General features: G+C 43.3%; 1 protein-coding gene across 1 annotated transcript in view; it reads left to right on the plus strand.

Moving 5' to 3' along the window:
- Positions 1-1,275: 1,275 nt before the first annotated feature.
- Positions 1,276-26,919, plus strand: part of LOC115463218 (peroxisomal multifunctional enzyme type 2-like) — a gene marked incomplete at its 5' end in the record, with an annotated part of 177,107 nt that continues 151,463 nt past the window's right edge. Inside the window, 2 exon segments of the mRNA XM_030193530.1 lie at positions 1,276-1,329; positions 18,682-18,789. Of these exon segments, the coding sequence (XP_030049390.1) occupies positions 1,276-1,329; positions 18,682-18,789 (162 nt within the window).

Raw genomic sequence — 26,919 nt, forward strand, 5'->3', positions numbered from 1 at the left:
CCTTTTGGGTTGCACTCTATGGAATTTAGCCACAGTGTTATAGAATAGCACACAGCCAGATGCAAGCTTAAATGCTATTTGGTGCTAATTAATATCAGTAATTATTAGCGCCCAATTGTTGGCTCATTAACAAATTAAGTTGCCCACGTATCTCAGTATCGCACCCAAATTTTGATGTGCAAATTTGGGCAACCTTTATAAAATACGTGGGTAAGTGTACACTTACCCACAAAAGTGCTAGTATTCTGTGGGGCCAATATTCAGACCGTAGAAGGCAGCCCAGCTAACTCCCATAGTCGGCGATGAGACCGGATAGTCAGTGCTGGGCCATTTCCGGTGACAGGCATTGAATATCTACTTTATTTTTTGCGGGTTTAAACTTTACTGGCCAAGCCAATATTCAGCACTGGCTGGTAAGATAGACCTGCTATTTTGGCGGCCCAATTTGGCCACCAAACTTAGCCGGCAATGCGTTGAATATTAGCCGATAGCTGGTTATATTGCACATTATAACTGGTTGGCCTCTAAGCGCTGACCATGAATATTCAGCAGGAGATAACTGGCTATCTCCCGCTGAATATTTGTGGATAGCTGGGTAAGTGCTATTTATCCGTTCTTGGTCAGTTAAATATTTTATTTTATTTATATTTTGCTCACACCTTTTTCAGTATTAGCTCAAGGTGAGTTACATTCAGGTACACTGGATATTTCTCTGTCCCAGGAGGGCTCACAATCTAAGTTTGTACCTAAGGCAATGGAGGGTTCAGTGACTTGTCCAAGATCACCAGTAGTAGCAGTGGGATTTGAACCGGCCACCTCTGGATTGCAAGACTGGTGCTCTAACCACTAGGCCACTCCTCCACTGAATATTAGGGGGTGTAACTTTATGCATGCCTAGATCTAGAATTGTCCTTTTGGTGTTTTGTATTCAGTTATTATAATTAAAATTAAAGGCTGTTGAGAGACATCTTTTTGAGCCTTTCAATTGTATATCTCCATGTGGATTCTGTTTTCTTGGTAAGGTCTTTTTTTTTTTTTACAGTGGTTGTAGAAGTCAGTGCAAAGTTCCAATAAATTATTGCTTTGGTCCATGTGTTGCAGCAGTGGGTGAGAGGACTTGGGGATTATTTGCCTGGAAGAGTAGAAAGGTTGACTTTTTTTTTTTCAGATCAGATTGGCCTGCCACCCAGAGTGATGAGCATTATGAAACTGCATAACTTTTTTTTTTTTTTTGACATTTGACACCACTAAACTGGTCTCTATTAACCCTTTTAGGTCTGGGAAGAGCATATGCTTTGGCTTTTGCGGATCGGGGAGCCTCTGTAATTGGTAAGTTAATAAAATGAGTTGCTAAGATATTTAACCTGTGGATAAGATCGGATGGTCTGTTTCCAGTAACCTTTGAAATTTAAGAGTTAAATGTAACTGATTAAATTCAAAGTTCACCATTTAATCTTGTTTTCATCTTTGCTTCTTTTTATATTGTTCATCCAACCTCTGTTGCATGAACAATATAACAAGAAGGGAAGAATCCCTGCGTGCTATCCTGTCCTGGAGAGCTGTTTTAAAATTTAAACACATTACATCAGTGACACTTCCCAGTTCATCGTATACCTGTGGCAATGATTTCTTAATTCAGATGTAGATGTGAGGCAGTATGATTGGAGCTTGCTTGTGGGTGACCGAGGTTAAGATTTTATTTTCTATTTTGTCACTTGAAACATTGGTTTGGGCATTTTCAGGTTTGTCTTTTTTTTTTTTTTAATGCTTCAGTTGACTATAAACCACATCTCTTTAAAAAGGGCAGATTGTTCGTGTGCAGCTTTACAGGATGAAACGGTGATGGGGGAGAAGTGGTGGGCCGTGTCAGCTGCAGAGGTGGTAGTGGATTGAAGGAGAGCCCTGCAGTGGAGTAGCGATGGGGGAGCACTGTCTTGTCATTTGACAGGCCTCTTTTGCTGTTTCTTCTCCGTTGGTTGTGATAACTGCATCCACGTTGTTACTGTGTGCTAACCGCCAGGCTTGTTCCCTGCCTATAATCTGCCCATGTCCTTCTCCCCATAAGGCATGCATTTAGCAGGTGAATTCGCACATACTGTCATGTTACTACTACTAACTACTTATCATTTCTATAGTGCTGCTAGACGTATGCAGCATTGTACACCTGAACATGAAGAGACAGTTCCTGCTCGACAGAGCTTACAATCTAATTAGGACAAACAGGACAAATAAAGGGAATTATTAAGGTGGGAATGATAAAACATGGTACTGAACAAGTGAGTGGGGTTAGGAGTTAAAAGCAGCATCAAAAATGTGGGCTTTTAGCCTCGATTTGAAGTCGGCCAGAGATGGAGCTTGATGTACCGGCTCAGGAAGTCTATTCCAGGCATATGGTACAGCAAAATAAAAGGAACGGAGTCTGGAGTTAGCAGTGGAGGAGAAGGGTGCAGATAAGAGAGATTTACCCAGTGAACGGAGTTCCCGGGGAGGAGTGTATGGAGAGAGAAGAGTGGAGAGGTACTGACGAGTTGCAGAGTGAATGCACTTGTAAGTCAATAAGAGGAGTTTGAACTTTATGCGGAAATGGATAGGGAGCCAATGAAGTGACTTGAAGAGAGGGCTAATATGAGCATAGCGACACTGGCAGAATATAAGTCGTACAGCAGAAATTTGAACAGATTGAAGGGGAGAGAGATGGCTAAGTGGGAGACCTGTGAGAAGCAAGTTGCAATAGTCTAAGCGAGAGGTGATAAGAGTCTGGATAAGGGTTCTGGTAGTGTGCTCAGAAAGGACAAATTTTGGTGATTATTATAGAGAAAGAAACAGGTTTTAGCAGTTTGTTAAATATGTGCAGAGAAGGAGAGAGAGGAGTTGAAGATGTCCCCAAGCTCAGTTTTGGTCATGTTTAATTTCAGGTGGCGGTGACACAGCCAGGCAGCAATGTCAGACAGGCAGGCTGATATTTTGTCCTGGATTCCTGCTGAAATTTCTGGTGTGGAGAGGTAGATCTGGGAGTCATCAGCATAAAGGTGATACTGAACCATGGGATGAGATCAGAGTGCCAAAGGAAGAAGTATAGATGGATAAAAGAAGAGGTCCCAAGGCAGAACCCTTAGGTACACCAACTAATAGTGGGAAAGAAGTGGAGGAGGATCCATCAGAGTATACATTAAAAGTGTGATGGGAGAGATAAGAAGAAAACCAGGAAAGAACAGAGCCCTGAAATCCAAATGAAGACAACATATCAAGGAGTAGGCGGTGATCAACAGTGTCAAAAGCAGCAGATAGATGAGAATGTTGTGGTAGAATAGACACCTTTAGATATGGCCAGGAACAAGTCATTGGAGACTTTAGCAAGTGCTGTTTCAGTTGAATAAAGAGGGCGAAAGCCAGATTGAAGTGGATCAAGAATAGGTTGAGATGAAAGAAAGTCAAGACAATGGTGGTGAACAGCACGTTCAAGTATCTTGGATAGGAAAGGGAGGAGGGAGATGGGGCGATAGTTGGAAGGACTGGTAGGGTCCAGTGAAGGTTTTTTTGAGGAATGGTGTAACTACAGCTTGTTTGAAGGCATCAGGAACATTTGCAGTGGAAAGTGAAAGATTGAGGATATGACAGATAGAAGGGTTGACAATAGGAGTGTCAAGTAGATGGGTGGGAATAGGATCAAAGGAACAGGTAGTTACAGTAATGGCTAATTCAGGCAGTAACTGCTTACAGCACATTATTAAAGGGGCCCCTAAATCTTCCACTGGCTGATTGGAAAAGCAGCTGATTTTGTGTGGTTCTGTTAAGGATACTGCAGCAGAATTAGCTCTTGATGTGGCAGAAAGTCATCTTGCTATTGGTTACTTTTAAATCTTCAACTTGATCTTCAACTATGATCATTTTGTGTTTTCCATCTGAAATGGTGCACACAGCAATAAAATATTTTGTTGGCCCTTATTTTGTTATCCCAGCAGAGGTGTGGAGTACACAGAGAGCCGTGCTTCCCAAAACGTGCTTGGGGGATCAGGCTTGATACAGGACCTCTGTCTGAAGATAAGCCAGATATCTACATTCTCTCTTTTTTTTTTATTTACCTGACTGAAACTTATGGTTTTCTGTTCTGCTTCTTAATATGTTTTCTTTATTTATTTAACAAGAAATGTCAGACTTGTCTTCCAGTATATCTTATGCACTGCTTCCTGTTAGTCCTGATATAAGATTGTAGCTTGTGCACTGCTCCTACTGTCTTAAAACTGTTACTTTTCTGATATTTGATAGCACTGGTTTTGAAGAAAGCAGAGATTTATTTCTGTGCCTTGCTTCTGCAAAAGGTAGTTGTATTAATCTCCTGTCTCCTCCTCCCCAGTTTCTCTAAAGCAGTCACCTGGCCTTGGAGGCAGGCCTTTGTTATCAAGCAGAGGTGTGGGAAGGTGGTTTAAATACAGTATTGGAGATAGGTTTCACAGCTAACACATTCTTCAGACCGTTGGTTGTTTAGGCTCCAAGGGTGACACTTCCTATATAGTTTGCCTAATACACTGTATCTTCAATAATTAATTCTATCCAATTCATAGCTGTTTTTTTGAAAACCATTTCTGATTGCAGTAACTCTCCAGCTTTCTGCTTTGTATCAGGCGCTTTTCCTGTTTTAGATTAAAAGCATCACTTATTATGGAGGAGTAGCCTAGTGGCTAGTGCAGTGGACTTTGATCCTGGGGAACTGGGTTCAATTCCCACTGCAGTTCCTTGTGACTCTGGGCAAGTCACTTAACCCTCCGTTGCCCCAGGTACAAATAAGTACCTGTATATACTATGTAAACCGCTTTGAATATAGTTGTAAATATCACAGAAAGGCAGTATATCAAGTGCCATTTCCCTTAATATATACACAGGCTTGTTTCTCTTACTCTTTTATATACAAATAGAATGTTATTAATTTACCTGCTCTTTCCCTTAAATTTGTTCATCACCTTACTACAGGCTTTTTTCTTTTGCCCCCACTTCAAAAGGGAGCTAGAAGCCATACTTTCTATCTATACTCTATAGAGATCTGTCCCTTCTGGAACTGTAAGCAGTAGTAGTATTGTTGATGAAAAGATAATCAAGAAATCATTGTCACTTAAGTGTTACCTATAAATTAAGATCAGTTTTATTCTGGGTCTCTACTTTGTAAGATTAATCCCTTGATTTATGCCTACAACTAAACACTACACATCAGAAAAAAATAAAATCCATAAACCCTGGAAGGATAAGCTAAATCACTGGCTATCCCAATAATAGGCAAGGAAGTAGATTGAACTACACCCACAGAGTAAATCTGAACAGATTCTTAGATCTCACAATGAAACTACCTGCCTCTTGTAACTTACGTAACAGGTGAAGGAAAAAATTGGGTTGGTAGTCGTTTTTTAGTTCCTTTTATTCACAGTTAACAAAAAGCTCCTACACTTGAAATATGGCAAAGAAACATTGTGCTCCTAAAGCTGCAGCTCTCATTACAGCTTCTGCCTCTTTCCAGACTGAATGCTTGGCCCAAAGCAAGTTTCTGGTTTCATGTGATAAATGCATACATATTGAATCCCTCATGAAAGAAGTACAAGAACTAAGAGAGGTCGTTGCAAGACTAAGAAGCATCTGTGACAACCAGAAATTCATCCCAGAAATGCATGTTGAAACATTGGGGACCTCCAGCAAATGGAGAGAAGGTCTTGTGTAGAAAGAGGACAGCTGGACACAGGTCACCAGATCCTATAAAATCAACCCCCCAACTCCATGTTCTGTTGAACTGAACAATCGATTTGCAGTCCTTGAGGCAGAAGAGCTGAAAACATCTCAAGAACAGGAGGAAACAACGATCAAAAATCCCAAAGCTGCTGGAGCAGTGGCTAATAAGAAGCAAATGGTAGTGGTGGTTGGTGATTCTCTTCTTGAGGGGTACTGAGGCGCCCATCTGCCGACCAGACATGATGTCCATGGAGGTATGTTGTCTGCATGGTGCAAAGATTTGAGATGTAGCGGAAAGACTGCCTAGACTCATCAAGCCTACTGACTACTATCTTATACTGCTCATCCATGTTGGCGTAAATGATACTGCTAGGTATCCTACTTGACATATCAAACGTGACTTCAAGGCTCTGGGTCAGAGGCTGGAGCATCCAGGTGCGCAGGTGGTATTCTCATCTGTCTTTCCTGTTGAAGGTAAAGGCTGAATGAGGGAAGCTCACATCCTAGCTAAATGTGTGGCAGCTTGCTTGGTGCCATTGCTAGCACTTCAGTCTCCTAGACCATGGGATGATTTTCCAAAAGCTACTGAGCGGTGATGGTGTCTATCTTTCAAGGAAGGGACGAAGTGTCTTTAGTAACAGACTGGCTAAAGCACTAAAGAGGGCTTCAAACTAAATTTGCTGGGGATGGGAGAGAAAAGCCCGAAAGTCATTAATAACCCTCAGGAAAGTAAGACATCAAATACCCTTATAGAAAGCAGAAAAAAGAGTCACATCTGGAGAGCCTTGTATACCAATACCCATAGTATGGGAAACAAAGTTCTAGATCTAGAGGCTGCAACCCGGCCTGGTTGAAAAGTGAGGTGAAGGAAGCTATTAGGGCTAAAAGAAATGCCTTCAGAAAATGGAAGAAAGAACCGTCTGAAAATAACAAGAAACAGCATAAGGAGTGTCAAAGCAAATGCAAGGCGCAGATTAAGAAGGCCAAGAGGGAGTATGAAAAAAAGATAGCATTAGAGGCAAAAAAACATAGTAAAAATTTTTTTCGGTATATTAAAAGCAGGAAGCCAGCAAAAGAATCGGTTGGGCCGCTGGATGACCGAGGGGTAAAAGGGGCGATCAAGGAAGACAAAGATGTAGCGGAGAGACTGAATGAATTCTTTGCTTCGGTCTTCACCGAGGAAGATTTGGGTGGGATACCGGTGTCGGAAATGGTATTTCAAGCGGACGAGTCGGAGAAACTTACTGACTTCACAGTAAACCTGGAGGACGTAATGGGGCAGTTCGGCAAACTGAAGAGTAGCAAATCTCCTGGACAGGATGGTATTCATCCTAGAGTACTGATAGAACTGAAAAACGAGCTTGCGGAGCTACTGCTAGTGATATGCAACTTATCCTTAAAATCGAGCGTGGTATCGGAAGATTGGAGGTTGGCCAATGTAACGCCCATTTTTTAAAAAGGCTCCAGGGGAGATCCGGGAAATTATAGACCGGTGAGTCTGACGTCGGTGCCGGGGAAAATGGTAGAGGCTATTATCAAAAACAAAATTACAGAGCACATCCGAGGACATGGATTACTGAGACCAAGTCAGCATGGCTTTTGTGTGGGGAAATCTTGCCTGACCAATTTACTTCAATTCTTTGAAGGAGTGAACAAACATGTGGACAAAGGGGAGTCGGTTGATATTGTGTATCTGGATTTTCAAAAGGCGTTTGACAAGGTACCTCATGAAAGGCTACAGAGGAAATTGGAGGGTCATGGGATAGGAGGAAATGTCCTATTGTGGATTAAAAACTGGTTGAAGGATAGGAAACAGAGAGTGGGGTTAAATGGGCAGTATTCACAATGGAGAAGGGTAGTTAGTGGGGTTCCTCAGGAGTCCGTGCTAGGATCGCTGCTTTTTAATATATTTATAAATGATTTAGAGATGGGAGTAACTAGCGAGGTAATTAAATTTGCTGATGACACAAAGTTATTCAAAGTCGTTAAATCGCGACAGGATTGTGAAAAATTACAAGAGGACCTTACGAGACTGGGAGACTGGGCGGCTAAATGGCAGATGATGTTTAATGTGAGCAAGTGCAAGGTGATGCATGTGGGAAAAAAGAACCCGTGTTATAGCTACGTCATGCAAGGTTCCACGTTAGGAGTTACGGACCAAGAAAGGGATCTGGGTGTCGTCGTCGATAACACACTGAAACCAGTGGGTACTAATGACATAGGAAAATGTGGGAGAGAGGTTCTGGAAGCAAAATTTAGGCTCTTAGGTAGAAAGCTGAAATCCAGATCCTCCAGGGTAGCATTTTCTGAAATGCTACCTGTGCCACGCGCAGGGCCCAAGAGACAGGCAGAGCTCCAGAGTCTCAATGCGTGGATGAGACGATGGTGCAGGGAGGAGGGCTTTAGATTTGTTAGGAACTGGGCAACATTCTGGGGAAGGGGGAGCCTATTCCGAAAGGATGGGCTCCATCTTAACCAGAGTGGGACCAGGCTTCTGGCATCGGCGTTTAAGAAGGAGATAGAGCAGCTTTTAAACTAGAAATGGGGGGAAGGCCGACAGTCGCTCAAAAGAGCATGGTTCGGGATAAGGTATCTTTCAAAGATATCACCATAACAGGGAAGATAGAGTATCCTGATAGTGAGGTTGCAAAAGAGATTGTAGTAGATTGGGTATCTTTAAATAACAATAAAAATCAGACAAAAGATTGCCAATTAATACTGTCAAGTACTAAGCATGATGTACTTAGGAACAACAAACATAGTTTGAAATGTCTATATGCGAATGCCAGGAGCCTAAGAATAAGATGGGGGAGTTGGAATATATTGCACTAAATGAAAAATTAGATATAATAGGCATCTCTGAGACCTGGTGGAAGGAGGATAACCAGTGGGACACTGTCATACCGGGGTACAAATTATATCGTAGTGATAGGGTGAATCGGATTGGTGGAGGGGTAGCATTGTATATTAACGAGAGCCTTGAATCAAATAGATTGAAAATTCTGCAGGAAACAAAACACTCCTTGGAATCACTGTGGATTGAAATTCCATGTGCAAAGGGGAAAAGGATAGTGATAGGAGTGTACTACCGTCCGCCTGGCCAGGACGAACAGACGGATGCGGAAATGTTAAAGGAAATCAGGGACGCAAACAAACTGGGCAACGCAATAATAATGGGGGATTTCAATTACCCGCATATAGACTGGGTTAATGTAACATCTGTACACGCAAGGGACATAAGATTTCTTGATGAAATCAAGGACAGCTTCATGGAACAGCTAGTTCAGGAGCCGACAAGAGAAGGAAAAATACTAGACTTAGTCCTTAGTGGTGCTCATGATCTAGTGCAGGGGGTAACGATACGAGGGCCGCTTGATAACAGTGATCATAATATGATCGGTTTTGATATTGGCATTGAAGGAAGTGAAACTAGGAAATCAAGTACGCTAGCGTTTAACTATAGAAAAGGTGATTACGACAAAATGAGAAAAATGGTGAAAAAAAGACTGAAAGGAGCAGCTCGCAGAGTAAAAAACTTGCATCAGGCGTGGATGCTGTTTAAAAACACCATCCTGGAGGTTCAGGACAAATATATTCCACGTATTAGAAAAAAGGGAAAAAAGACTAAACGTCAGCCGGCGTGGCTAAACAGTAAGATAAAGGAAATCATTAGAGCCAAAAAACAATCCTTCAGAAAGTGGAGAAGAGAACCAACTGAAAGTAACAGGATAGATCATAAGGAATGCCAAGCCAAATGCAAAGCGGAGATAAGGAGGGCAAAAAAGGACTTTGAGAAGAAATTAGCGTTGGAAGCAAAAATACATAGTAAAAACTTTTTTAGATACATTAAAAGCAGGAAACCGGCCAAAGAGTCGGTTGGGCCGCTGGACGAAAATGGTGTTAAAGGGGCGATCAAGGAGGACAAAGCCGTAGCGGAGAAATTAAATGAATTCTTTGCTTCGGTCTTCACCGAGGAGGATTTGGGGGTGACACCGGTGCCGGAAAGAATATTTGAAGCGGGGGAGTCGGAGAAACTAAACAAATTCTCTGTAACCTTGGAGGATGTAATGGGTCAGTTCAGCAAGCTGAAGAGTAGTAAATCACCGGGACCTGATGGTATTCATCCCAGAGTATTAATAGAACTAAAAAATGAACTTGCGGAGCTACTGTTAGAAATATGCAATCTGTCCCTAAAATCGAGTGTAGTACCGGAAGACTGGAGGGTAGCCAATGTTACTCCGATTTTTAAGAAGGGTTCCAGAGGAGATCCGGGAAATTATAGACCGGTGAGTCTGACGTCGGTGCCAGGCAAGATGGTGGAGGCTATTATTAAGAATAAAATTGCAGAGCATATACAAAAACATGGACTGATGAGACAAAGTCAGCACGGATTTAGTGAAGGGAAGTCTTGCCTCACCAATCTAATGCATTTTTTTTGAGGGGGTAAGCAAACATGTGGACAATGGGGAGCCGGTTGATATTGTATATCTGGATTTTCAGAAGGCGTTTGACAAAGTGCCGCACGAAAGACTCCTGAAGAAATTGCAGAGTCATGGAATCGGAGGTAGGGTATTATTATGGATTAAGAACTGGTTGAAAGATAGGAAGCAGAGAGTAGGATTGCGTGGCCAGTATTCTCAGTGGAGGAGGGTAGTTAGTGGGGTCCCGCAGGGGTCTGTGCTGGGTCCGTTGCTTTTTAATGTATTTATAAATGACCTAGAGATGGGAATAACTAGTGAGGTAATTAAATTCGCCGATGACACAAAATTATTCAGGGTCGTCAAGTCGCAGGAGGAATGTGAACGATTACAGGAGGACCTTGCGAGACTGGGAGAATGGGCGTGCAAGTGGCAGATGAAGTTCAATGTTGACAAGTGCAAAGTGATGCATGTGGGTAAGAGGAACCCGAATTATAGCTACGTCTTGCAAGGTTCCGCGTTAGGAGTTACGGATCAAGAAAGGGATCTGGGTGTCGTCGTCGATGATACGCTGAAACCTTCTGCTCAGTGTGCTGCTGCGGCTAGGAAAGCGAATAGAATGTTGGGTGTTATTAGGAAGGGTATGGAGTCCAGGTGTGCGGATGTTATAATGCCGTTGTATCGCTCCATGGTGCGACCGCACCTGGAGTATTGTGTTCAGTACTGGTCTCCGTATCTCAAAAAAGATATAGTAGAATTGGAAAAGGTACAGCGAAGGGCGACGAAAATGATAGTGGGGATGGGACGACTTTCCTACGAAGAGAGGCTGAGAAGGCTAGGGCTTTTCAGCTTGGAGAAGAGACGGTTGAGGGGAGATATGATAGAAGTGTATAAAATAATGAGTGGAATGGATCGGGTGGATGTGAAGCGACTGTTCACGCTATCCAAAAATACTAGGACTAGAGGGCATGAGTTGAAGCTACAGTGTGGTAAATTTAAAACGAATCGGAGAAAATTTTTCTTCACCCAACGTGTAATTAGACTCTGGAATTCGTTGCCGGAGAACGTGGTACGGGCGGTTAGCTTGACGGAGTTTAAAAAGGGGTTAGATAGATTCCTAAAGGACAAGTCCATAGACCGCTATTAAATGGACTTGGAAAAATTCCGCATTTTTAGGTATAACTTGTCTGGAATGTTTTTACGTTTGGGGAGCCTGCCAGGTGCCCTTGACCTGGATTGGCCACTGTCGGTGACAGGATGCTGGGCTAGATGGACCTTTGGTCTTTCCCAGTATGGCACTACTTATGTACCTTCTGCTCAGTGTGCTGCTGCGGCTAAGAAAGCGAATAGAATGTTGGGTATTATCAGGAAAGGTATGGAAAACAGGTGTGAGGATGTTTTAATGCCGTTGTATCGCTCCATGGTGCGACCGCACCTTGAGTATTGTGTTCAATTCTGGTCTCCGCATCTCAAGAAAGATATAGTAGAATTGGAAAAGGTGCAGCGAAGGGCAACTAAAATGATAGCGGGGATAGGACGACTTCCCTATGAAGAAAGACTAAGGAGGCTAGGGCTATACAGCTTGGAGAAGAGACGGCTGAGGGGAGACATGATAGAGGTATATAAAATAATGAGTGGAGTGGAACAGGTGGATGTGAAGCGTCTGTTCACACTTTCCAAAAATACTAGGACTAGGGGGCATGCGATGAAACTACAGTGTAGTAAATTTAAAACAAATCGGAGAAAATTTTTCTTCACCAAACGTGTAATTAAACTCTGGAATTCGTTGCCGCAGAAAGTGGTGAAGGCGGTTAGCTTAGCAGAGTTTAAAAAGGGGTTGGACGGTTTCCTAAAGGACAAGTCCATAAACCGCTACTAAACGGACTTGGAAAACTCCAAAATTCCAGGAATAACATGTATAGAATGTTTGTACGTTTGGGAAGCTTGCCAGGTGCCCTTGGCCTGGATTGGCCGCTGTCGTGGACAGGATGCTGGGCTCGATGGACCCTTGGTCTTTTCCCAGTATGGCATTACTTATGTACTTATGTACTTATGACTTGATTTAGTGGTGGTCACGGAGACATGGTTCATGGAGAACCATGACTGGGATATAGTTATACCTGTCTATAATTATTCAGAAAGGACAGGGTATGGAAAAAAGTGTGGAGGTGTGGCATTATATGTAAAGAATAATATTAAAGTGACATAACTGCATGACATATGGGGTAAGGAAGAAGCAATGTGGCTCAAACTGGTAAGAAGAAAATGAAAATGTATTTATATTGGTGTAATATACAGGTCACCTTCACAGTCAGAAGATATGGACATAGGCTTAATTGATTACATTCACAAATACTAGGAAAGGGGGAGATACTACTGATAGGTGATTTTAATATGCCAGACATTGACTGGTCCCTGCTGCGGGGTAATCTAGAAGCAAAGGGATCTTGGATTCTCTACAGGAAGAATTGTTTCAGCAGCGGGTAACGGAACCATGATGGGATATAGCTATTCTAGACCTGGTGCTTACAAACGGGGAGAGTGTTTCTGAAGTTATGGTGGGGGATCATTTGGCATCTAGTGATCACCGAATGGTGTGGTTCAATATTAAGACAGAGGAGGAGAGGGCTTACTTAAGATTGAGATCTTGCCAGGTACTTGCAACCTGGATTGGCCACTGTTGGAAACAGGATGATGGGCTTAGTGGACCTTCGGTCTGTCCCAGTATGGCAGCGCTTATGTTATATTCATATGTACTGTCATTTTATCTTTCCAAGCATGGTGGTCCCAGTTTCTCTTTTCGGCTTTCCTGTCTTCTCTCTTCCAGTGTGTGCTGTCCATTTTTCCTTTCTCCAGTTTTCATTTGTTGCCTTCCATTCCCTCACTTTCCCTCTACCCTTTTGGTCCAGCATTTTACTGTCCCTATTATCCAGCATTATGGTCTAGCAGCTTCATGTCCCTTCTCCCTCCACATCCCTGTAGTCCAGCAGCTCTGTGTCTTTTCTCTCTTTCTCTCTCCTATAGTCCAGAAGCTCTGTCCCCAATACCTTATGTGCAGCATCTCTGTGTCCATCTCTTCCCCCCCCTTTAGTCCATCAACTCTCTGTCCTCTCTCCCCTCCCCCTTATGGTCTAGCAACTCCCTGTCCCCTCTCTCCACAAACCCTTATGGTCTAGTAGCTTTTTATCCCATCTGCCCTCTCTGTAGTCCAGCAGCTCCGTGTTGTTCCTCCTCCCCCCCCCCCCCCCCCCGCCAAAAGTACAGCCTCAGTTCTGTCGGAGCAGCGACTGGAAGAGAAGAGCATAGGCAACTGAAAACCGTCCAGCAGAGGAGACGCAGCAGCTATACTAATCCTAGCGCCGTGGCTTCTTCCTGGGCTGTGCAGGCAGCAAACACACAGGCTTTCACTTCTGTGGGAACTGAAAACCCTGCTAAGCATGTTTGCTGTCTGTACAGCCTGGGAAGGAGCTGTGGTGTTAGGATTTGTGTAGCCACGTCTTCTGTCTCAGGCTGTTTCCTGCTGCTTGCGCTTTCCTTTTCCAGCCACGGTTGTTTCTGCTGACCGGCCCCTTGACCCACCAACCGAGTGTTTGTGACACACAGGTTGAGAACTGCTGCTTTATGCTAATTTAGTAACATTTTTAAAATAGCATTTTAATTCCAAAAAATTGAACACCACATTTTATTCCTTCTTTTGACATCACTGTTAAGTAAAACATAGTTTGCATTTATTTCTTGAGAGCAGCTGGATCTTATTGACCACTTGGTGCTGCTGTTGTATCACAAATTCTGGGTGCCGGACTTTGAAATGTGGATTCTCAACAGTTGTAATACCATGATTTGACTATCCTAAGGATTATGCAAAGTTACTTTTGTATCTGAGCCGTCTGGATCCTTTCTTCAGACTTGAGATGGCGAATAAGGCCTCTCAAAAGTTCACGTTTAACACTGGCTAGTTTATTGCTCTATAACTTGTGCATGCTCTTATCACACTCAAAAGTGCATATTTGTGCAGCCTTTAAGCTAAGCTTCCCCCCCCCCCCCCCCCCCCCATAGACGCAAGGCAGGTAAATTCATATCAGGCTGCCTAACTTATGCAGCAGGCATGTGTGTAAGTTAAACTACTTTTCAAAGGGAAAGTTTGCATTTATTTTCCTTTACCCCACAGAAACGACATGCACACAAGTGCATTTGATATTTCATATGTACCAACACCCTGTGTGTATATTGTATAAAGTATGTAGGTAAATGCTGATCCCTGCCCCTGTGAACACCTGTGCTTTATTTAGGTGACTTTATGCGCAATACAGTAAGAGCCCTGCTCACATTGCAGTCTCAGGCTTCTCTCCCACAAGCGAGATCAGAATCCGTAACAGCATTGGCCTCACAGGTCTGAAGTAGCAAGCATGTCGCAGCTCAGCAAATGTTGAAATTGATGGGCCATGTTGCTCCTGTGGCACAACTCCATTTGAGAGTGGCCCAGTGGTCTCAGGCGACTGGAAATCTAGCTGATGTAATTCAGATTCTCAGAGGACAAGCGATGGATCCCAGTGCGGACACTGCCAAAGTGTACTGCTACTTTAAATCTTTAAGGCAGTTTCCGCACCGCGCATACACAGGTGCCTTCCTGCCTGATGCATGGGACCGACAGTTTTTCATTTTCCGCAGAGCAGACAGGTTGTATTTTTTTTATTTCTCAGCACGTAAACTTTTCCTTTTGGTGGCTTCCCTTTTCAGGTCAAATTTTTCATATAATTGTTTTTGTGTCCTTTTTCGGCTATGTGATCACTTGTGCTCCCTGGGCCATTGAACCTTTTGATCTTGCATTTTTCCCTCCATGCCATCTAGGGTGCCGAGTGACTTTAAAAAATATACTCAGTGTAATAAGACTGTTTCAGGTAAAGACCCTCATAACTGGTGTGTTTCAGTGCATAGGTCTGGACCACCAAGATATTCCCTGTAACCTCTGTCAGCATATTCCTTTAATGGAAGGAAGAAGTAACTAACTTATTAGTCTCACTCACACACACACACACACACACACACACACACAAGGAGTGACACAGGCTGCACATATTGCAGCAGGACATGTTTATCCACTCCTACCCTAGCTGAGATAATATTTAACCATCTCTCTGATCTCATGTGCACCTTTCTTTACATTAGTCACCTTATTTTCTAAATCCTCTTACTCTCTTACCTATCTATATGTTACATCTTTGCTTATATCCTACATTGTCAATTAAAATATTCTATTACGTATTGTGTTGACATTGTAAGTAGTATACTGTGTTGCATATTTTTACTGCTGTAATCAGTGGTGTGCTGGAGCCGGTTCGCACCGGCTCACAAGAGCCGCTTGTTAATTTACTGGCATCTTGTGAGCCGGTTGTTGGCCAGTGCGAGCCGGCTCGCCTCTGCTCCCCCGCTGCCCCGGTCATCCATCATCCGTCTTCCTCTACTCCCCGATAGACCTGGTTTCCTTCCTGCACCGCTGCTTGCCTTTAAAAATTTTATTTTCCTTCGAGGTACGCCGGTGTTGAAGCGAAGGCAGCAGGCTTAGCTTGGTTTCAGCCTTCTGTTCCCTTCCCTCGCATCATGGCTCCGCCCTTGCGCAAACAGGAAATACGTCAGGGCGGAGCCATGATGCGAGGGAAGGGAACGGAAGGCTGAAACCAAGCTAAGCCTGCTGCCTTCGCTTCAACACCGGCGCGCCTCGAAGGAAAATAAAATTTTTAAAAGCAAGCAGCAGCGCAGGAAGGAAACCAGGTCTGTCGGGGAGGCGAGGGAAGACGGATGATGGACGACCGGGGCAGCGGGGGGGTGGGGGGGGGCTGGAAGAAGGCAGATGGAGGGGAGGAGGGCAGCGGGGAGACGAGGGTTGCTGGACATGGGTGGATCATGGAGGGGATGGCAGGGGGGGGGAGGAGGGTTGCTGGACATGGGTGGATGGAGGGGAGAGGAGGGTTGCTGGACATGGGTGGATGCAGTGGAGGGGGGAGAGGAGGGTCGCTGGACATGGGTGGATGGAGCATGGAGGGCAGGGAGGAGAGGAGGGTTGCTGGACATGGTGGATGGAGGGCAGGGGAGAGGAGGGTTGCTGGGCATGGGTGGATGGAGGGCAGGGGAGAGGAGAGGAGGGTTGCTGGACATGGGTGGATGCAGGGTAGGGGGAGAGGAGGGTTGCTGGATATGGGTGGATGCAGGGTAGGGGGAGAGGAGGGTTGCTGGACATGGGTGGATGGATGGCAGGGGGAGAGGAGGGTTGCTGGACATGGGTGGATGGAGTAGAGAGAAGGGTTGCTGGACATGGGTGGATGGAGGGGAGAGGAGAGTTGCTGGACATGGGAGGATGGAGGGGAGAGGAGGGTTGCTGGACATGGGTGCATGGAGAGCAGGGGAGAGGAGGGTTGCTGCTGGACATGGGTGCGTGGAGGGCAGGGCAGGGGGGGGAGAGGAGGGTTGCTGGACATGGATGGAGGAGAGGGAAGGGAGAGAGAAGAAATGCTGGACATGGATGGAAGGGAGGGAAGAGTGAGGAATGAGATGAGAAGAGGGAAAAGGAAGAGAGGAGAAAAATTGCACATGGATGGAGAAAATAGGCTGAAGCTGGATCTACTGGACAGTCAAGTCTGCGGAGGACCCAGCTTTTACTTACGGATGTAAGGCAAGAAATGAAGAAGAAATGCGGAAAGTAAAGAAATAAATGGAAAGGAAGCCCTGGAAACTGAGTTAAGAGGATAGATAGCAGCAGAATCGGATACTGGGCCAGCATGATCAGAAAAACAAAGTCACCAGACAACAAAGGTAGAAAAGATCATTTTATTTTCATTATAGTGTTTGGAATATGTCCACTTTGAGAATCAGGTGCTCAACATTAAAAGTTTATTTTTATTTACTTATTTATGGCATTTTACCCCACATTAAACATGAATTAGATTGCCCCCCCCCACCCCAGGCTCTCTCCCCGGCTATAACCAGCTCTGCAATTTGGGGGGGGGGGGGCGCAGAGGTGGACGAGGGGCGCAGAGGTGGACCTGGGAGAGAGCCTGTTGTTAAACATTTACCAGCACACCACTGGCTGTAATTATCTATTTCTCATGTTTGATTTATTCTTACTGTACACCGTCTTGAGTGAATTCCTTCAAAAAGGAGGTAAATAAATCCAAATAAATAAAATGTAAATAATTTTACCCACATATAGTCTGAGCAGTTATAGAAGAAATTTGTGTGCCTAAACCTCTATTTTATGTATGGTTTTTAAAGTTAACCCCAGAATTGGTGGGAAAAAATTAATACAGCCCTTCATGAGCATTCCTAAGGAACAATTCTAGATGAACCATGTGCAGGAGAGCCTAAGGGATGGGAATCGAGCATCAGATGGCTAGAAAAAGCAACCTAAATATGAGCTTTTGACTGTTACTGAAGTGTTAACAGCTTGCTTTTGTAAGACTTTTTCTCCCACACTGAGGGGCCCATGCTCAAAAGTACTGGCAGCATTAACATGCAGGTAATTCTGGGTTTGTGCATATGTTGTTGTGCTTTGAATGTTCAAATGGTTTCAGTGTGGCCACTGAAACCGTTACCGCAGACTGCATTTAAACACATTTAAATGTGGTCATTAATTGCCCTGTAGCTATGCTCAAAAAAATAAAAAAAAAAAGGTTCTTGGCCGTATTCAGTATAAGAAATTTTGTGCCAGATCTGAGGCAGCATAGAAGGGCTGATTTGAGAGGTGAGGTGACTGTTGGCACCCCTTTTCTCCCTCCAACCCTACCATCCTGCCCAGACCCAGGTTAAAAATCCAACTCCCCCCCCCCCCCCCCCACCTGATGCAACTTGACCCCTTCCCCCTTTTCCCCCAAACATTACAAAAATGCCCTGGTGGTCTAGTAGACATCTGGTACCCCTCTCAACTACCCCTCATGTAAAAAAAACCCCAAAACAAACAAAAATCCCTGGTGGTCTAGTGGACCCCAATCTCCCACTCTTGCAGCCCCTCCCTGCCCCCACTAAGTCCCTATAAAATCTGTGGTAGTCTAACGGGATTGCCACTTACCTCAGGCCTATCTCCTCCTGGCCCCTGTATCTTGAAGGAGGCAGGATCGTTGCTTGCTGTCTTCTGCCTCCGGGTGTTGCCAACTGGGAAACACTGGGCAGGGCCTGTGTACCGTATAAGGGAGAAGCCCTGGCCTTGTCCAGATAACTTCAGGTTATCCCTGGACAGCTGTAGTTAAGGGACATATTTGGATAACAGTGTGCTGCTTGGAATTTCAAAATTGATACTTAGCTAAAACAGTTCAGTTACTCTGAACTTCTTTCCGGTTCATTTCTTGGGTTGGTAATACTTCCCAATTTAAACATTCTCCCCACTATTTACTAAGCCGCACGGCAATGCCGACACAGCCCATTCCTGTGTCAGCATTAGCACACCTGCAGCCGCTTGCATGACTTAGTAAACAGGGGGGTCTCTGAACATGTTGGCTGGTGTCATGGGCTTGAAAATTTTGTAAGTCACCAAATGTTGAGGATTTTTTTTTTTTTTACACAGTGAATGATCTTGGAGTCGACATCAAGGGAGATGGCAAAAGCTCATCAGCTGCTGACAAAGTGGTGGAAGAAATAAGAGCAAAAGGAGGAAAAGCAGTGGCCAACTATGGTATGTTATTCTGTCCCCAACGTTACGTGAGATAACAAAGTGACCAGCTTTTAATAGGTCGGAACGTTTTCAGTTGAGGGATTGCAAACAGCATTCTAACTTATTCTGTGCTGTCTGTTGTAATCCTAACATTGTGAGTCACAGAGTAATGAGTAAGTCTGTTGAACATAAAGGAAAGCAGGATTAGAAAGGAGCATGTTTCATTTTCTGTGTAAAGTTCTAGTCTCTTGATTCTAGAGCAATCCAGGGAGTGCTTTGAATGATTTTACTATGCTTTTTGGTCACTGTAGGCACGTGTAACATGCTTTAAAATCTTTTATGGGACAGCTGTCACTTGTAGTATCCTGACTAGTCAGATGAGATCACATGATCATATGGTGATGTATGACTTGGAACCTCATTGTCAGTATCTTGCATAGCAGCTGTTACAAGTTTGACTGGAAAAAATTGTGTTACACCCACAGTTGTGCCTTAGTGTGCATTAATATTGATTTTATAGTTTATATAGTTTATAGTTTTTTACTTTTGTTATACCCCCATTAGCTAACTCACAGATCATAGTGGTATATAAGTCTAAAACCAAAAGAACAAGAAAATAGAAAAGAACTCCAATAAATTTATAGGATAGAAACAACACAAACGCTCATACAAAGATCCAATATGCAATCATGGAAAGGGAGAAGGGGGAGGATATTGCAGGAAACAAGATGTGAGATAGGAAAGGTTGTGCTAAATGCTCGGTGAAACAACCAGGCTTTGAGAGCTGTTTTTGAATTTTTAAAATGACTGTTCTGCACAGAGAGAGTAGCATAGAATTCCATAGACATGGGTCTTCAAAAAAGAAAGCCTTATACAAAGTAGATTCCAATTGAGTGAAACGGAGACTGGGGAGACATAACCGGTGGTCATTTAACAGTCGAAGGAGACATGCAGGGGAGTAAGGGACAGTAAGGTTAGCTAAATAAGAAGGATGACTCACGCTATAAGCTTTGAAAGCAAGAGCGAGTATCTTGAAAATAATTTCTTAGAGTGGAGTAACATGGTCGTATTTTTGAGCATGATGAGGTAATGTGATAGCAGTGTTCTGAAGTGTCAACTTTCTTAAGGAGTAAACGTGAACAGCCTAGGTATACAATGTTACAATAGTCAAGTCTAGTAATAAAGAGGGTTAGAATCAAAGCATGAAAAGTGTCATAGTCAAAGTATCTCCGAACTGGACGAAGTTGGCGAAGAATAAGGAAACCTGTTGAACACGCACCAGAAACGTCTTGAGAGAAAGTTAACTGAGAGTCTAGAGTGACACCAAGATAGTGGAAAGAGGTTACGGGGGATAGAGCATGACCTGAAAGAAGTGTTAAGGGTAAAGAAGGTGGAGGGATGCCACCAGTGAACCAGCATGTTACTGTCTTGTCTTTGTTTAAAACTAATCTGTGAGAGCAAAGCCAGTCAGAAATTAAGGGTAAGGCAGTCCTGAAGTGGTTGAATAGTTGGGGAAAATGGGTTAGTGGGATAAATCAACAGGATGTCATCCACATAGAAATGGAAAAACACCCCTGAAGTTTGAATAAGGGTTGCGAATGGACTGAGAAAAAGGTTGAAGAGTAGAGGAGAAAGAATAGAACCTTGTGGAACCCCACACCCAAGCAAGTGAGCAGTGGAAGAAGAGGAAATTATTCAGGGTCTACCATACCTTCTTCCTATTTGTTTGTCTTCTGCGATCCTGCTCCCAGCATTTCAGCTGTGAACACAGAACAGAAATATTCCATCTTGGACTTCCAGTGGAACCACAAGGCAAGATGACTCTTGAATTACCCCCCAGGGGGACCAGGTGATGGACTATACTTTGAAGGGGGGGAGGACCAGGTGATGGACTATACTTTGAAGTTGAACTTAAAAGTACCAAATAATGGCTGCTATGTGTGGGTGCGATTTCAGCTGCAAACTGTGCTTCGGAGGCATAGCGGGAGCAACTCTTGAAAGATCCGAATGGCTGTCCTGACGCAGGTGAAAGTACAGTATGGGTTTCGGGATTTGAGCGAAGGACAGCAGTGAGTGCGGGAAGAGGCCTTCCTCGGTCACTCAAATTTTCTGCAAGTGGATTTGGTGAAGTATCCTGCAATTCACTTAGTACCTGATCAGGAGGAAGTTTGTATTGGGTGGCCCTGTGTTCAGTTGGAGAGTACAGCTCAGTTTTGCTGACTGTGGAGGAACTGTGGCCTGGTCGTAATGGCCTACACAAAGCATTGAGGGGGCGAGTTATAGACCCTGAATCATAGTGACCTACTGGCTGTGCACTTTTAGAGTGCTCTGATTTCTCAGTGAGATCTGTTCTCCTTGTTGATTTTGTGTAGCAATGGTAGGTGCTGCTGTTTGGACTATTCAAGAGCTTTGGGGTGTATGAAGGAAGGTTCTGGAGCCCTACTGTCCTTTACTGCCTCTTTTTTTTTTTTTTTTTTTTTGCTCAGTTGCAATACTGTATACAAGAGGGACTGCTATGCCAAAGCCGCTTAAAGCTAAGACCTCATCCTCTATAAAAGATATGTATGCAGCCAAGACGTCTAAAATTCAAAAACCTATGAGCCCGGGGATAGGGTAGAAACTCTTGCCCTCCTCAAAACTTTCACCCCCTTTGGATTTGGTTGCTTTATCAGAGTTGGAACCAATGATATGTGGCAACTGGTGCTACAAGAAAAAAATCCGGGAGGAAATTGCAGCTTTGGTAGTTACCAAGCTGGAGGAGAAGTTTGAAGTAACTACAGGATGCCTGGACATGGTGGAGGCACAGTTAATGGACTTGGAAGAGAATTTAGAAGGCAACTGCAAGGAAAATCTCCAGATACAACAATGGTTAGAAACTTTACAAGATAAAATTGAAGATCAGGAAAATAGGAAGCATAGATCAAACATCCGCATAGTGGGGATTCCTGAGGGACGCGAAGGATCATCACCCCATATGAGGAAAGGCTAAAGAGGTTAGGGCTCTTCAGCTTGGAAAAGAGACTGCGGGGGCGGGGGGATATGATTGAAGTCTATAAAATCCTGCATGGTGTAGAACAGGTAGAAGTGAATCGATTTTTCGCTCTTTTAAAAAACACGAAGTCCAGGGGACACTTAATGAAATTACATGGAAATACTTTTAAAAACAAATAGGAAATATTTTCACTCAAAGAATAGTTAAGCTCTGGAACTCACTGCCGGAGGATGTGGTAACAGCTGTTAGCGTATCTGGGTTTAAAAAAAGGTTTGGGCAAGTTCCTGGAGGAAAAGTTCATAGTCTGTTATTGAGATGGACATTGGGGAAGCCACTGTTTGCCTCGGGATTGGTAGCAAGGAATATTGCTACTAATTGGGTTTCTGCCAAGTACTTATGATCTGGATTAGCCACTGTTGGAAGCAGGATACTGAACTAGATGGACCATTGGTCTGACCCAGTATGGCTATTCTTATGTACCTATATACATCAATTCCTGATGGCATGCTTCCCAGGAGTTTCTTCCAACACTTCTTTCGAAATTGAGAAGGTACACAGAGAGCTGTGGTCAAAACCAGATATACACCTGCCTCCTTGTTTGTGGTTAAACTACTCTGATTTCAGGATACTGAGCATATACTCCGGCAAGCACGTCAAGAGAAATCCTTTGCATTTGACAGTGCATATATTAGAGTGTTCCTGGATTTAAGTTTGGAAGCTGTCCATAAAAGAAAAGAGCTGTGCTCCTTCAAAAAGGAGCTTCAGGACAGAAGCTTTCAGGTAGGTCTCTGGTACATTTCCAAAGTGGTGTTAACAGTAAATGGAATGCAGAATTTTCACAACACCCAAGGAAATTGTCTGTCTTGAATGCACTCAAGAAGGGTCATTCAGCTGCTAATGGTGTGAGACCTGCATCTGGGCCCTCTTGGAATAATCCAAAAGAAACGAGTGCTGCTTATTGATCACATAAGGAAAAATTGCCTTTTCTCCAGAGACAAAAGGCCCCCATGAGGTTTGGGGGGCTGGTTCCTCAGGCTATTTTGAATTCTATTGGGCAGTCAGAGCCTGTTCAACAAGTATAATCTTCTTGGAGGAAGCCTGGGAGAGGTCCCCTCAGTTTCTCCAGATCGGGAATCCTCTCAGAACAGGCCTGGTGTGGATTAATGGATCTAATTGAAAATATGAATATCTGGTTCTTCAGATATTGTCTCGGGGCTTAGGAAATGTAGAGGAGTATACCCCAAAGGGAATTTCAGTGGTGTAATGCAGTTATTGGACCCTGTAGACCTGTTTTTCTCTCCAGAACAGACGGTATGCCTATACAGTGGACTCTGAGATGTGAGTCCTTGGTTTCTCTTCTTCTATCTTTGGGTGCTGGGGTTTGTGAGGACTCTCTGAGCTTTGATGCTAAACCACAGTATGGTTCTCTTTTGATATAAGGTTGTAGCTATAACTGGGTTTCTCTAATATGTTAAGGTACAGCTATGATTTTGATTGCTGATGGGATTTGGTTCTTCAATTGAAGGGGATACTGGATATCCTGGGGGGGGGGGGGGGGGGGGGGAGAAGGAGGGAAAATTTGATTGCTTGCTACATCCTTCATTAGGAATTAGGAATATATATTCAGGAAGTAAATGGGGTGGAGGGAGGGCATTTGGGTGAAAATGTAGGAGGGATTAGGGTGGTTCAGGTATGGTTGGAGAAGAATGAGGATTAATCTTTTTTTTTTTTTTGTAAGGTATATAAAAGGAACATACAATGTATTGTATATACATGGGTCTGGATACATGACGTGTTCGTACCTGCTTGTAGATATAGGGTGAAGATACGGGGAATGTTTGAACTTTTGCATGCTTCCTAATGCCTGGTCAGTGGTTTAAAGTGGTCACTTGGAACGTTAGTGGCCTATTGTACAGCGCTGCGTAACCCTAGTAGCGCTCTAGAAATGTTAAGTAGTAGTAGTAAATAGCCCAATTAAGAGAAAACAAATTCTGAAACAACTTAGAGATGAGCGAGTAAATAATAGCTTTTCTTCCAGAGGCCAAAATCAGCCCATAAGAAACTGAGAAATTGAAAAGAGGAGGATGGGAAGAGGTGTTTCTACTTCTCCAGGGGATCTAAGAAAAAGGGGGTGGCTATTTTAATACAGAAATTGTTACCATTTGTGCTCTTATGATAGTAAGTGGGATGAGGAAGGGCGGATGATCTGGGTTCAAGGTAGGATAAATGATCTGGAACTAACAGTTCTCAAGTGGTATGCTCCCAGTGGGCCAAAGAAGCTGTTTTTTGAATCCCTGTTCAAAGACCTGATCTCCTCTGATAGGGGCCTGTTTCTAGTTGGAAGGGACTGCAATTGTATATTGAGGGGGTTGACTTCTACCACTGCCAAGAAAAGGGAGAACAGTCAAAACAGTAAAAGTCTGTGTTCTGTGCTCAAGCAGTGGAATTGAACTGATTTGTGGAGAGCAGAACTAAATGGGTATAGACTATACCTTCTTCTCAACACCAAATAACACTTACTCTAGAATATATTATCTTTTTGGTAGAACCTCTCAAGTAGAGGGTTGGCGGCAGGTGGAGATACACTTGATAGTACACTCAAATCATGCAATGGTTTTAGGTATCTGGGCAGGTAGTGAGGAGCAAAAGAACTGAGGCATGTAGGGCTAATACCCAATTGCTGGTTGAGAAGCAGATACAGACCTGGCTCCAAAAGGAATGGGTAAAATATTTGGCTATAAATGATATGGGGGACATCTCCTTGAGTACTATATAGGATGCCTGGAAAGCGAATATCAGGGGCCTGTTAATTCAAAAAGGGGCACAGTTGAAGAAAACCAAAAGACAGCCTTATTAACAGCCTTACAAACTACTCATAAACAGAAGAGAGTTGCTATCAGCTATCAAAAGCTGTGTACAAAGCAGGGAGCCTTAGATTTATTAAAAACTCAATAAATGGACTATTTGTTGGCAGGCACTAAACGTGAGATTTTGGAGCATGTTAACAAACCGGGATAACTCCTTGCTTGGCAGTTTAATAAAAAATAAGGTCTTAAGTGGATGAGACAGAATTCCTTGGGGCATTTATTGGTTATTAACCTGAAAATAGCGGCGTAATTTGGTAGATTTTATACCTCTTTATATGCTGCTGAATGTGATTCTCCTCAGCAAGCTATTGCCAGTTATCTAGATAAAGTAGGGCTTCCTTCTGTAGCAGAGCATGAGCAACAATGGCTAAATAGAGAAATCTAAGTATAGTAGGTTTTAGCAGCTATCAAAGAGCTTAAAGTGGGGAAAGCAGCTGGAGAGGATGGGTTCCCCGCTGAATTTTATAGGAGACTAAATGAATTGACCTCTTTTTTTTGCTTTGCTTGTTTAAGGGAGGTTTATTGGAGTTCCTCCCTAAAAGTATGTATCGGCACAAGTTGTTATTCTTCCAAAGCCAGGAAAAGATCCCATCAAATATGCTAGCTATACTACTACTACTACTATTTAACATTTCTAGAGCGCTACAAAGTGTACGCAGCGCTGTACAAACACAGAAGAAAGACAGTCCCTGCTCAAACTGATATGAAAATGTTTGCTAAAATATGGGCTGCATGACTGGAGTTTTTGCTTCCAAAAATTGTACACTGGGATCAATCCGATTCTTGTTGAAGGAGAGGGTGTTGGGAGATAATATCTGAAGAGCAGTTAACCTTATAGACAAAATTCAGTGAGACAAAATCAAGGCACTATGTGTTGCTATTGATGCGGAAAAAGCATTTGATAGGGTTTTTGTTCAGAATCAAGTAGAGTGGGGCTTTTTGTTTAGAATCTTAGAAAAAAACTGGTCTGGGGGTAACTTTGGGAAGTGGATGCAGGCTCTGTAAGCTGCTCCCTCAAGTCAAATAATGGTAAATGGTGTAAATTTTGAACCTTTTCAACTGGGAAGAGAAGTAAGACACTGCTTCTGTTGCTCTGGCAATTGAGCCTCTGGCTCAGTATACGTCAAAGTAAGTTCATTGAACCTATTCTAGCCAGACAGATGGAACATAACGTGCTGCTTTATTGTGATCACACATTGGTCTTTGTCAGGAATCCAAAAACATCTATGACCCCACTGTTGGATGAAATTGATCTATTTGTCACTCAGGCTACAAAATTAACAAAGATAAAACAGAAGCTTTTCTTTTCCATGTAAATCTGGAAACAGAGCTTCCAAATTTCCATTTTCAATTTAATAAAAAAGGATTTTGTTACTTGGGAGTCATTATCTTGGATCTGGTTGTAAGACTTATGTTAAATTAAAATTATTCTTCCCTTAACCCAATCTATTAAAGCACTATTGGAATCATGGAAGTACTTGACTTTAACGTGGGGAGGCAGTGTTGCTGTTGATAAAATGATGATACTTCTCCGTTTAAAAAAAAAAGGAAAAAAATTCTATTCAACTCCCCGTTGATATTCCAAGGCGACAATTTAAAAAATGGGTTACTTTAATTTGGCAAGTTATATGGGAGGAGCAATGTGTTAAGATAAGTTTGATAGTTGTCTCTTCCCAAACAAGATGATGGAATGGGTTTACCTAGGGCAGCAGTACTTGTAGCACTAAAAGATTATTATGATTAACCTCTTAAGAAACATTGGATGCAGATGGATGTGAGTACCTTGCTGTGCCCCTTTATCCATATTTGAAGTAGCGGGTAAACGGGACATTGGGACAAAGGGATCTGGGTTCCACTGACTAGGCCTCACCAACTAGCATGGGAAACTTTGCTGAGTAAATCATTAAACTCAGATAGTTGGGTATGTATTTATGAATTCATTTCCAGATGTTCCATGGTTACAAATTATCAACAATTGCAGTATATGCTAGTATTGCGACTATATTGGTATCCAGCTAAAGTTCCCTCTCAATCATGTGAAAGCACTGCAGCTCATGTGTGTTGCAGAAACTGTGGGGAACTATGAACAGTTATGGTGGGAGTGCCCAAAAAGTAAAAATTTATTGTCCCAAGTTTGGAAGACAGTGACGGTGGAGCACTGTGGTATGACAATTAGATCCAGAGAGATGTCTGTTAGGTTTGCTAACTATATGCACCCTCGGGTTCTCTTAAGGAGAAACTGGTTGCATCTTTATTGTTGCCTTCCAGAATAACGTTTGCAAGGAGATGACG

The sequence above is a fragment of the Microcaecilia unicolor genome, chromosome 2 (genome assembly GCF_901765095.1).
Source record: "Microcaecilia unicolor chromosome 2, aMicUni1.1, whole genome shotgun sequence".
Lineage (NCBI taxonomy): Eukaryota > Metazoa > Chordata > Amphibia > Gymnophiona > Siphonopidae > Microcaecilia > Microcaecilia unicolor.